This window comes from Solea solea, chromosome 19 (assembly GCF_958295425.1).
Source record: "Solea solea chromosome 19, fSolSol10.1, whole genome shotgun sequence".
In the NCBI taxonomy this organism is placed as follows: Eukaryota; Metazoa; Chordata; class Actinopteri; order Pleuronectiformes; family Soleidae; genus Solea; species Solea solea.
In genome coordinates, this window is record NC_081152.1 from 12,075,154 (window position 1) to 12,087,790 (window position 12,637).

General features: G+C 44.3%; 1 protein-coding gene across 5 annotated transcripts in view; it reads left to right on the plus strand.

Annotated features, from left to right (window-relative positions):
* ric1 (RIC1 homolog, RAB6A GEF complex partner 1) overlaps positions 1-12,348 on the plus strand; it is a 31,852-nt gene extending 19,504 nt beyond the window's left edge. For 3 of the 5 annotated variants that reach the window (XM_058616798.1, XM_058616799.1, XM_058616800.1), the window contains exons 8-27: positions 305-393; positions 924-1,068; positions 1,160-1,208; positions 1,784-1,954; positions 2,060-2,272; positions 2,393-2,431; positions 2,921-3,031; positions 3,197-3,286; positions 3,424-3,584; positions 4,078-4,216; positions 4,320-4,436; positions 5,111-5,518; positions 6,109-6,420; positions 6,589-6,747; positions 6,955-7,091; positions 7,200-7,480; positions 7,575-7,814; positions 7,954-8,131; positions 8,221-8,409; positions 8,640-12,348. In XM_058616798.1, coding sequence (XP_058472781.1) covers positions 305-393; positions 924-1,068; positions 1,160-1,208; positions 1,784-1,954; positions 2,060-2,272; positions 2,393-2,431; positions 2,921-3,031; positions 3,197-3,286; positions 3,424-3,584; positions 4,078-4,216; positions 4,320-4,436; positions 5,111-5,518; positions 6,109-6,420; positions 6,589-6,747; positions 6,955-7,091; positions 7,200-7,480; positions 7,575-7,814; positions 7,954-8,131; positions 8,221-8,409; positions 8,640-8,955 — 3,544 coding nt within the window. In that variant the 3' untranslated portion in view covers positions 8,956-12,348. The remainder of the gene's footprint in view (positions 1-304; positions 394-923; positions 1,069-1,159; positions 1,209-1,783; positions 1,955-2,059; positions 2,273-2,392; positions 2,432-2,920; positions 3,032-3,196; positions 3,287-3,423; positions 3,585-4,077; positions 4,217-4,319; positions 4,437-5,110; positions 5,519-6,108; positions 6,421-6,588; positions 6,748-6,954; positions 7,092-7,199; positions 7,481-7,574; positions 7,815-7,953; positions 8,132-8,220; positions 8,410-8,639) is intronic. The other 2 variants (XM_058616801.1, XM_058616802.1) reach the window with 1 other exon arrangement.
* The last annotated feature ends 289 nt before the right edge of the window (positions 12,349-12,637 follow it).

Here is a 12,637-nt window from a genome sequence, read left to right on the forward strand (position 1 = left end):
GTGAACATGTTTTAACATATTAGGTTGCATCAGCTGAAAAAAATTACATTTCAGGGCTTTGTGATCACTGCAACACTCAGTCCAAAATACCTCGACCTTGTGTTGTTGGTTTAGAGTTATGTGCATGCATGCGTGTGTGAGTCCAAATGAATGTGCACTCAAGTGCACAGACATGCTGAAAGTTGTTCAAAGCTCAGAAGTGTAGCTCGGGGGTAAATTGCTCCAAAATGACAGCCACAGGTCACTTGCACTGTTGCGGCACTTATCACAGAGCTGCTAACGAAGTATGTTGTTCTCTTTTCAGTGGCTCAGTGCTGGTGTACATGATCGACACCACAACAGGATCCATGCAGCTGTCTCACAAACTGGAGCTCACCCCAAAACACTACCCAGGTATCACCCATATGTCTCTCTCTCTCCCTCCCCCCTCCCCCTTCTTGTCTTATTTTTCTGTTTATCTGTCTCTCCATGTTCCTAAGCAAATCCATGTTCAAGATAAACTTGCTTTCCTTGAGATAGCTGTCTCCCTCCGGGGGACGCATGTCTTCGTTTTCTTTTAGTTCACATCTGTTTCATCCAGGCTACTAAAATTGGGATTGAAGCAGTAGCTCCACCTTGTGGTTAAGCTACCTCGTAGGACCATCACTCAATCAGTTTATTTGGATATCATCCAAAAACACACAAAAAGGACCATAGGAGATTCTAAAAATACTAAATTTCTTTCTCTGTTCTGCTGTAAGCACTAATATTAGTTAAGAAGTATTGTTATGCAATTTGAAATTGTGAGCAAAAAATGTATATTGTGTGGTAGAAATTCAAATAAATTCACATGTTACTGTCACAAGGAAGAACATCATGTTTTAGTGAATTAAACACACATTTATAAGTGCTCCGAACTCTTCTAATTTCTGTGTGTTCTTCAGACACCTATAACAAGACGGGCCCAGTCAAGCTTATCTGCTGGTCACCTGACTACAGTGTTGTGATGGTCACATGGGAGCGTGGTGGACTATCTCTGTGGAGTGTCTTTGGTGCTCACTTGATCTGTACTCTTGGAGAGGACTTTGCGTGAGTGGACACACACACATATTGCTCACACTTGCTAGTACACACATTTTAATGCACATTCATATTCATATTTTTTCCCCCCTTCACTCAGGTATTGTTCTGATGGTACCAAGAAGGACTCCATTAAAATCAGCTCTATGGTTAGTGGAGTTTTAATATTGTCCTGATGTTTTAACAAGTTATCCAAAGTCACACACATCTGATTTGATTGAAATAATCGTAAATCATGGCAGTATATACATGGTAGATTTCTGTGTTATTTATGTTTAGTGGCTCAAATTCAGTCCTTAATCCTTTTATTTAGCAGCAAATTGCTTTTCATGGGCCAGGGCCAGGTCACACTTATGTCCGCGTGTGTGCAGAGATTCTCTTAGGTCCCTGTAATACACATTTCGTCATCCCTTTATTTCCACGGTGGCCTGCATGGACCCTACATGGACAAACATGAGTACACCACACAGACTTTTCAGTCCAGTTGGTTGTGCAGTCCTATTTTGGTTAAAAGAGAAGCCATGGAAACTTGCTTGAGGTTATACGAGGAGGTCCACTGGTATCCGCACATGTACAGCTCAAATGTGGAAATGCGAAGCGGCTTTGTGTGACTCGGGCCCTTAAGGATTTATCTTTGGCAAATTTAAATATTTTTTCCATGTCATTAGTTTGTGGAAAAACATGTTTTGTGCTCATACCGACTCTTGCACTCTGTCCTTTCCAGAGCTGGGGAGCGGAGGGGTACCACCTGTGGGTGCTTCCTAACAAGCAGGAGAGGAGGCAGGACGGAGAACAGCTGGAGGAGGAGATGGTTGAGCCTCCTCATTCCTCCCTGCAGGCTGGCATACTGCAGTTTCAGTTCATCAAGAGTGCCCTCACTGTCAACCCCTGCACGGTGAGAGGAGCCATGGAAACACGTGATCAGTTTTAAACACACACATGCAATCATATATTAAAAAATAATCATGTTTTCTGCTCTCTCTCTCTCTTGGCTGTACAGAGTAACCAGGAGCATGTGTTACTCCATGGTGAAGACCGCCTCTACCTGACCTGTGGTGACCCCACACAGGTCCACAGCACCTCCGACTCGCACTCGCACTCGCATCCACACCCACGCGACGGCAGCCCACTGCGCCACCCCCCCAAACCCGACTCATCTCTCTCTCAGGGACTCAGCACTTTACTGGGGCACAAGCACTGGCACGTGGTCCAGGTGAGGATGCACGCTCATGACAGGAATGCTTTAAAACGAATGAGATTTTCCAAGAAGATGCAAATCAGATTGGGAGTTTGATTTAAAGCATCAATCACTGTCTTGTATTTCTTTCTATAGATCCACAGCACATACCTAGAGAGCAACTGGCCTATACGGGTAAGTTTGGTCATGTCGGAAAAGAGAGATGTTTTTAAAATTCATTCTGAACTTCATTCATCCTTTTTCCTTATGATGGTATGTGTGGAGCATGCAAATATCTGGTATCAGAAAAACAAACAAAGATTTATTACTGTCATCTTTTCACCCAGGCTGTATGACTGCACACACAATGCTGCTGTAGCCATAATGTTTGCAAAGTAAACTGATCATGCCACAGTCACAAGTGTGTATTCTACATGGCGTGTGTGCTTAAGAAAAAAAAGACGTGATGAGGTCAAGTGGCAAACAGAATTTCCTTTTGAAAAAACCAATAAAGGAAACATTGCTTGATTTACAGCTGTACAAACAATAGAGACATTGAAATATGTCACTACATCAGTGGTCAGTGTAAAAACATCAAGACATGTCTTTAGTTTTCTGTTTACATTTTGTTTCCTGTGTCAACACAGGAACGTCTGCATTTTTAACACATTTGCTTGTACTCAGTTTTCAGCCATAGACACAGCAGGCCAGTGCATGGCTGTGGCAGGGAGGCGAGGCTTTGCACACTACTCCTTGTTCACCAGGAAATGGAAGCTGTTTGGAAATATCACTCAGGTACACGTCTGTGTTGATGGGGAAAAATGTTTTGTTGTCTAAATGACATTTGTTCAGTTACTAATAAAAGACTGGCGTCTACAAGCTAGAGAAAGGTTTTTATTTAAGTTGTGTTTTTCATAAATAATACCGCAATCCTGCTAACGTGTTTGAATTTCACTGCAGGAGCAGAACATGGCAGTGACGGGAGGTCTGGCGTGGTGGAACGACTTTGTGGTTCTGGCCTGCTACAATTTTATAGACCATCAAGAGCAGGTAAAAATTAAGCCCTCAAAAAATCACCATCGATTCTCACACATTCCTTTATTTCTTTCCACCTGCTGTGACTTGAGTCATTTTAGACCCTTTGTGACGCCTCTCTATCTCTGTTCTCTCTCTCTGTTGTCAAACAGTTGAGGCTCTATCAACGCACTTCTAACCTGGACAACGCCTTTGCCTCGGTCACGAAGCTAGAGTCAGACACTCTGCTGCTCAACGTCTTCAGAGACATGGTCATCCTGTTCAGAGCCGATTGCTCCATCTGCCTCTATAGCATCGAGAGGAGGAACGACGGGTGGGCTCACATTACGTTGACATAATTCCACAGCATTCAGTGTTCCACATCTGCTGCTCTTAAATGGAGCTGACAGTGTAAGATGGGCCCTTTTCTGCTTATTCAGCATAGGTTTCTTCATTTCACACACTTCAGCATCAGAGAGAGAGAAATCTCTGGCAGAGCGACTGCGGCTAAGCTGCATTTTCCCGTGGGAAAAGTAGCTTTGTTCACAGCTATTGATCTCATAATAATCACATGACAAAAACTGGGCCCCTCAGCTTTATGTCTGACATTTCATGTAATGAACAATATCTTCCCTATGTCACAACATTGTCTAATTATTAGGATTTCTGCTTAGTTCAGTCGTTTTAGTCACTCAACTTTCACTTGGACCAACAAACAATAACAATAACAATAACAATAAATACAAATACAAATGCCTTAAAACGACCAATGGCAGACCTTCGAGTCATAGCTCTGACTCATTGTTTACTTGTCTTTAATTTTCCAGTCCAACACCATCAGCCAGTGTGGAGTTGCTGCAGGAGGTCTCGATGTCCCGCTACATCCCCCACCCGGCCCTCGTGGTCTCTGTTACACTGACGTCAGTGCGCACGGAGACTGGCATTACGTTGAAAGCCCCGCAGCAGGTAACACAAGAGCTTGTTACACAAGTACACACACACACGCACACTTAATCACCATATAGATGCATGTTCTTTCATGGTTAACGTGTGTGTGTGTCCTTGTCAGGCCTGCATGGCAGAGAGCATCATGTTGAATCTGGCTGGCCAGTTGATCATGTTACAGAGGGACCGTTCGGGTCCACAGGTACGAGAGAAGGAGACTCTTGCTAATAACAAGAAGCTGGTGAGTTGAAATGATATTGAAGGGATTGTACAGGATTCTTTAGGTGTTTTTCTATTAGGGAGTGATGCATAGTCTGTGTTGGACATAAAGCACATGCAGAAGGCACATGGGACCGGTAGACACATAGCTGAAGCCAGGACACAAGGAAATACTATTTTTTCCCACCTGAAAACAATCTACTTCTGATTAGCTTTTTTGGCTGAAACTGAAATTTGTAAACCACTCACTCTCCAGCAAAGTCCATAGGGAAAAGTAAAGTTTTTAGCTCAACTGCTAGTCTACTACTCTCGTGTTTGGTAACGTCATGTCTCTTAGGTAAATCTGAGTAACAGATTTCAAACACGGAATTCCCAATATGACGTATTTGAACCTGACGGAACCAAGCTGTAGAACACAACCTCTGTGTCCTGTGGTGTAAAATTGCTCATTTTCTTAATTTGGTAGGAGTTTGGTACGCACCGTGGAGAGAACGGTTTACAGACTTCAATTTCCAGCCAGAAAAGGCTATTTTAATGGTGAAATAAAATGCTTATTATAGATTTAAGCAGGCATTTTATATATTTTATGCTTGGAAAAGTCTCCATTAGTCATATGTCAATACCACAGTTCAACTATCCCTTTAAGTAAATGTGGTTCCCAAGGAATTCCCACTAACAATTTTCTTTCTCCCTTAGCTACCATTTTGCCCACCAGTCGTGTTAGCCCAGTGTGTGGAGAACGTGTGGACCACCTGTCGATCCAACAGGAAGAAGCGCCACCTGCTGGAAGCCCTGTGGTTGTCATGCGGGGAAGCCGGCATGAAAGTGTGGCTGCCGCTGTTCCCCCGGGACCACCGCAAGCCTCACTCCTTCCTCTCCAGGCGCATCATGCTGCCCTTCCACATTAACATCTATCCTCTGGCTGTGCTATTTGAGGATACCTTGGTGCTCGGGGCAACCAATGAGACTGTGCTCTACGATGGGCTGCAGGGATCCACAGAGTCACTGGAGGCGCTGTTCCCCTACTGCACCGTAGAGAGGACCTCCCAGATCTACCTCCACCACATCCTGAGGCAGCTGCTGGTTCGGAACCTGGGTGAACAGGTATTTTGAGTCCCTTCACATCTTTCATGTGCTTGTTAAACGGCCTGAGTGTGAAGGACAATATGAGCGGAAACAGCGGTGTGAACGTCAAGGCACCGCAAAAAAGTTCAAAGTGTCTCTGGGAGGAGCATGTAAAATGTAAAAGTATCATTGACCAACATGAATTGAACTGAATAATAAAATATTGCCTTCAGGTCAGTGTTTTATAGCTCAACAGTTATCTGAAGTCCTTCATCCCAGCAGCCATCATTGTTAAATAATTTTTTTATTCCTCCTTGAAATTTTATTTCTATATTTATCATTGTCTGTTTAATTGCTGTGTTTGCACCTGTACATATACAAGCCACACGAGGGCGCCATCGTTACATTTACCATTTTCTTGTTTTCTGACATAGACAAATCTTGCCCTGACCTCTCTGTTGCTTGTTTGTTTGTATTTGTTTATCTTATATGTTTGTATAGTTTTGTTGCAATTGATTGCCATTTGGGATAAATACAATCTGAATTGAACTGATATCTGAATATAAAATGAAGGCTGATGACACCCTGGGAAACAAATACTTAATACATAACGTTCCATCTCTCCACAGGCGTTGATGCTGGCTCAGTCATGTGCCTCCCTTCCCTATTTCCCTCATGTCATGGAGCTGATGGTGCACGTAGTTCTGGAAGAGGAGGCAACGTCACGGGAACCGATCCCTGACCCTCTCCTGCCCACTGTGGCCAAGTTCATCACAGAATTCCCCCTCTTCCTGCGGACCATCGTCCACTGCGCCAGGAAAACGGAGTACGCCCTGTGGAACTACCTGTTCGCCGCCGTCGGGAACCCTAAAGATCTGTTTGAGGAGTGCCTCATGGCTCAAGATCTGGACACAGCAGCCTCTTATCTGATTATACTGCAGGTAGTTTTTTCAGATATTTGAAAAGGTTTTTACCAAAAAACGTTCTCATTCTTTGTCCCACAATGTTTAAAATCACTCTGGACCTGACAAAAGCTGTTTAGAGTGTCAACAGTGTTAACAGTCAGGGCTTCGTCTCCATCTTTCTCTTGTGTTTTCTTCGGTTTTAAGAACATGGAGGTTCCAGCAGTGAGCAGGCAGCACGCCACCCTGCTCTTCAACACAGCGCTGGAACAAGGCAAGTGGGATCTCTGCCGACACATGATCCGGTTTCTCAAAGCCATCGGCTCAGGGGAGGAGGAGACTCCGCCCCAGACACCTACTACTCAGGTGAGCAAGCGAGTTAAAATCCTCTAATTTGATTTTGTTTAGTTCATTTCAAAACACTTACTTACAATACTGCAGTTGCAACTTAGTCTATTAGTCCACCTCCAGGCAAATGTTCTTATTTTTCTACACTACAAAAGTTTGAATCATTCACAGACAGCTCACCACCCTGTTTAACAGAGGTTTTTCTCATGTGTATCTCTGCGGTAGGAACCCAGCTCCACTGGGGGATTTGAGTTTTTCAGAAATCGCAGCATTAGCTTGTCGCAGTCGGCAGACTCCATCGCGACAGGAAAGTTCAACTTGCAGAAGACCTTCAGTATGCCTACTGGACCTTCTGCTAAAGGGTATGCACAGATACACACACGTTTCCAAGATTATGAGTGTCCACAGTCTGTTTTGCTCATTGTAGCATCTTCTCTGTCTCTCTTTCCCACTGCTTTGATTCCCAACAGTCGGGACACCGAGTGTGCAGAGAACATGTACATTGATATGATGCTCTGGCGCCACGCCCGCCACCTCCTGGAGCAAGTACGCCTCCGCGACCTGGGATGCTTCTCAGCACAGCTGGGCTTCGAACTCATTGGCTGGCTGTGCCGCGAACGCAACCGCGTGGCTCACATTGATGACTTTGTTTTGGCCCTGAAGAAGCTTCACAAGGATTTTCTCTGGCCGTTCCCCGTTATTTCTGTGGGGAGCCTCAGCTCACCACTGAAAAACGGACGGTGTCGCCCAGGTGAGCGTCAGGAGTCGATCCGTGACTTCTTAATATTCCACCTTTGTTTCAAATAAAATGAAAATGTGAGACGGTGACGTTTCTGCTGCCCTAGATAATTCGGATATTATTTTGCCCCAAGTGCTGAGCACACGGCTGTTGAAGTCGCAGTCCGCTGACAGCCTGTTGAACAGCGACATGGACACAGCGCCCCCTCAGGAAGCTCCCACCAACCACACCTGGCTGGACGGAATTGGGCAAGTGGCCAAAGACATGGACACTGCCTCTTCTGCTCACTCCAGCCAACATTCACCACAGACACATGATGCCTTCCTGTCACTGCTCACCAACAAAGGTAATTAGACCCCGGCAGGTAAACCCTGCCCCATCCATTAACACAGAGAGGAGACTATTGTCTGTAAAAGGTTCAGTCACAGTTCTGATCTGCCCTTTGCTCTTAACTAAACCTTTTCCATCACCTCTCGTCTCTCCAGTGGAGGAGTACAGCCTTGGTTCAGCCACAGACCTGACAGAGACCAGCTCAGTGGTGGACGGTGACTGGACAATGGTGGACGAGAACTCGTCCACTCTGAGCCTGAGCCAGGCCGAGCTGGAGCACATCTCCATGGAGCTGGCCAACAAGGGCCCACACAAGTCACAAGTGCAGCTGAGGTGAGACTGGTTTCGACTTGTTTAATCTTAATTCATCATGAAACCAAAGGACGGGAATGTGACTTGTCGTGTCTCTCTGTGGCCTTCAGGTACCTGCTGCATGTGTTCAAGGAAGCAGGCTGTCTGGAGTGGTGTGTCGTCATTGGCTGTATCTTGCGAGACACAAATGTGATCAAGCAGGTGGTCAACTTCCTCGACAGCCCAGAGGTTCCACAAGAAACTGTGCAGAATGTCCGAAATGGCTTACTGGCTGTTGACTCGTGGGTCGCCACTGACTGGTGGGTGTAAACTGTCCAAATTTGTTTTTTTGTCATTCCTGTTTATGTCTTTATCTCTCTAACCCGAATTATTGAGGCTGTAATGGTGAGGAATATTAAGTGGTGGCTCAGACCTCTGCAGAAAAAAAAGCATAAAAAGCTCCTCTCAAACATCCAGAGCCATAAGATGCTTTGTTCTTGTAGAGCCGCTTACTGGTGCATGCTTAACCCTTTTCTTACATCTGTTTCAGTCTGGGATATAAACCATTTCTCAACCTGATCCAGCCGCAGCTTCAGCTTCTGATGGACTCGACATTAGAGCAGGTGCAGCCTGAGGCCTTCCAGCCCACCAGTCAGAGTTCCAAACTCAGCAGCGCTGAGGGCCTGGGATGTGTCGCTGTACCCCGGCCCGAGGACAGCAGAGGAGTCACGGCTCCACTGGGCTTGTCCCTGCCCTCCCTGGAACCTGCAGGAGGATTTTCTCGTCCCCCCTCTGAGGACTGTCCTCCTGAACAGACAGAGGAGCAGAGTGAGGAGGAGGCGTCCTACGATTGCACCCTGTCCTGAAGCCAGGAGCCTCCTCTGGACTCAAAACCTGTGATCTGAGTTAAGGGGGGAGGAGGAAAAAGCCGCAGCAGTGACGTGACTGGAAACAGACTAAATTTGTGAGTGTGTGTGTGTGTGAGAGAGCGTGTGTGTATGTGTGCAAACATGCACAGAAAGTACCTCCTGCAGGTTTTTACACTCAGTATTATCCACTTCAGTTTTTTCCCCCTGGTGTTGACTTGAGCCCCTGTGGATACTCAGATACAAGAGAGCAACAAAGGCATCGCAGCACAAACAGAAACACGCTTTACGTCCTGTTTTGTTTGGGGGGGTAAAAATCCACCTGTGTGAATAAGTTGTGGTGTTCAGAAGCTGTAGACCAGCGCAGGAAGGCACCAGCTTTTATTTTTTAATTCATAAACGGATGTTTCATGAGTATTTTTTTTCTGGCATTATCTTTTTATGTTTTGGGTTTAATGTCCAAAAAGCTTATTTCTCTCCATTGCTTATAGGTCCAGTGTGTAAGAATTAGTGACATCTAACGGTAAAAGTGCAGATGGTAACAATAGGAAGACTCCTCTGCTCACCTCTGCCTTCCCCACGTGTGGCCTTCATATGAACCTGAAAGGATGATGTTCATCATTTGTGTTGAAAGCTTCCACTTTCACACAAAAAAAGGGAAATGAACACTTGAAATTAGAAATTCACAGACATCCATAACATTGTCATCATGTTCTATTGAAGACCTGAAACTAGCAATTGAGACCATTAACCTCGCAGGAAAATGTGAGAAAGAGGATCATTTTCCTGGTGACTGATATTAAAATGAATGACTCTTTGCCATTATACATTTCTACCACCAGCTTGGCTCGACTCAGTTTGGTATCAGGCTCGTTGTTTCCCATTACTATAGTACCTCCTCAACGTGGGCGGGGTCGGCATAGCACGAAACTGCCGTGACGTTGTTTTATACGCATCACAAACACACAAACTGCAAGCAAAGCAGTTGATTTCGGTGTAACTAAATCATTACAATCAGTTAATTAAAATGATTAGTTCAGTACTTCCTGCATGACCGGAGCACAGACTCTATCGGACACAGGCACTGTCGCTAAATACGATTTTAGCTAAATGTTGGAGAGTAACGCATGTTTTTCAAGATTTTTAAGTCTTTTTTAAACTATCTACAGTTCGGCATTGTTCGCTTTGATTCCTGTGTCGTACGTCGCGCTCACGACTCTGTGACGACACTCTCTGGCCAATCAGTGGACGGCAGTCTATTGACGTCACATTTTAGTATCGCTCAGCTCGCTTGGAACCTCGCCAGACCAGGTACGAGTTGAGTTGAGTTGAGCCGAGCCGTGCTAGAGCTGTGTAGTAGGAAAGCACCATATGTCCTTATATGTGGTGTTGCCCCCTGGTGGCTGCACTAAATATATTCCTACTCCCTGGTGAGACTCAAGCTTATGTTCACTTTGTACAAATGGTTTATAGTTAGTGTTCAGGTAGAAACAGCCTCAGTAAATCAAGGCCCTTGTCTTAAGTAGATACTCAACTTCTGCTTATAAACCCTCTTAAATGTTACACACTGGACCTTTAAATCAAACCCCGGGGAGAATCGGTTCGTAAAAAAACAACCTGAGAATATTTGATCACAGCTTCACACAACAATGTAGAACACAGTCCATGTCATGAACCATTGTCAGGATTCAGTCTGAGTCTACAGTGTGAGCATGAGAGCTGTTTCACAACTGTTTCATACCTCATTTGACGTTTAAAAAAAGAAAGAGAAAAAGGATATTTTTTTGATACCATTTTCAAAGATGTAACGGTGTGTACAGGATAACGTTATTTTTCTATCGTCCCTCTGGGGTCTCTTTATGACAGAAAAAGTTAAGGTGATCCCAGTATGAATTGTATGTAATTTTTGATAAGTGATGAACTTTAAAGGAGAAGGTTTTACCACTAATCACCAACTCTGTTCATATATATTTGAGTCAGTCAGAGCCAGAATCAGCCACCTGCTCTTCTCACTGTGGTTCTTTCTGAGTTTGTTTTTTTAGCAGAATAGAGGAGAGCGATGAAGGTAAAACGCATGCTATATAAACCAAATCCTGATAATTTATCCAGCTTTTAAACACACACACACACACACGCGCTGGTTTCAGTAAGGCCGAGAGATTCACGATGACTAGTCGTGCATTACCCGTGATGACACGTCTGTATCTCGGACGAAATCAACCAACCGTCATTGTTGCCTTGGCGCTGGTCGTGTAAATGCACGTTTCCTAAACTAACTTTTACCATGTGACCAGGACGTACATTTCATCCCGTCCATCAGAACATATCATATCTCTTGAGTTTCTCTTTCCTCTCGAGACGACGGCTGGGCTTCATGTGCTTCTGTGTGGATTTTCTGAGTGCATGTTGAACCACATTGTATTGATCACGGACTGACGCGTTTGGCCGACATGTTTCCTCGTACGGAACTGATTTTATTGTATTAAGTCATTATCACTATTATTTATTGGCATTATAGCTGAACTGATGCGTGAATGGAGAAGTGCTTGGTTTGTTTTCATGACTGATGACATTTCCCCATTTTAGTTAATCATAAAAAACATGTATTGGCTTTTTACCGTAAGCACTAAAAGGTTTGTAACAGTTACATCAGTATTATCTTGTGCAATGCATTGAAATGTTACTCCACTCCCCTCCTCCCCCATTTGTTTTTCATGATAGACCAAATTATACTTTAAGTTAGCTCTGTGTACAAGTTTAACATGCCTGTCGATCACTTAACTCACAAAAGGGCAAAAGTGACTCTGATGTGCTGCTGTTGTGCGTCAGTGTGAGAAAACCCTGTCGCAGCAGAACAAGCCCTGTTCGCTTTACTCCGACTTGAAAAACGGTGACTTGATGTACCAAAGACTTGATGTCCAGAGGCCTTCTGTCTGAGTCATTATGCAGAGGGAACCAAAACCTCTCTTACACACACACACACACACACACACACACAAACCCATCCCCTCTCTAAACAGCAATGCTCAAAAACTAAAACTGACATGGGAGACATGAAGCGATTTCCTACAGAAATATAGTGTTTAAGACCATTTCTGGTTGTCTCCTCTGCAGACGAGGAGCAGTCAGTAAGGTTTGTCTTGTGGTACTTGGGTCACACGTGCAATCAAGACGTGGGCCGTGCTCCCTCCCTCTGTCCCTCCCCCTGTCCCTCTTGTGTACAGTTTAAAAAGTATTGCCTGGTCCCAGTTTCTGGGGCAGGAGCAGCAAATATTCTCAATGCAGTGTAAAGATACTCTCTTGTACATTTGCCTTTTCTACTCATGTTTGGTTTTCTACTTCCATTTTTTTTTCTCCTTGTACATAAAGATCAATAAATTATTTTTAAAAATGGTTTGTTCGCCTCATTCAGAAGTCGGAGTCTGGGTTTGTACGGGTGCTTGGATTTTGGAAAAGCACTTCAAATGCTTGGAACAGTGACTATTTCTTAAACAAATAGTTTATTAGATGGAGGAATAAAATAAGTCTGAATTAATGATCATAACATACACTTGTTATAAACATGTAATGTAACGTCACTGTGTCCTTTGAACTTTAGCCACCTAAAATTTAAAGAGTAAATAACAGGATTCTATTGAAGTGTTCTTAGGAACGCTTTCAGGAAAATCCCTAATGTCCTGAA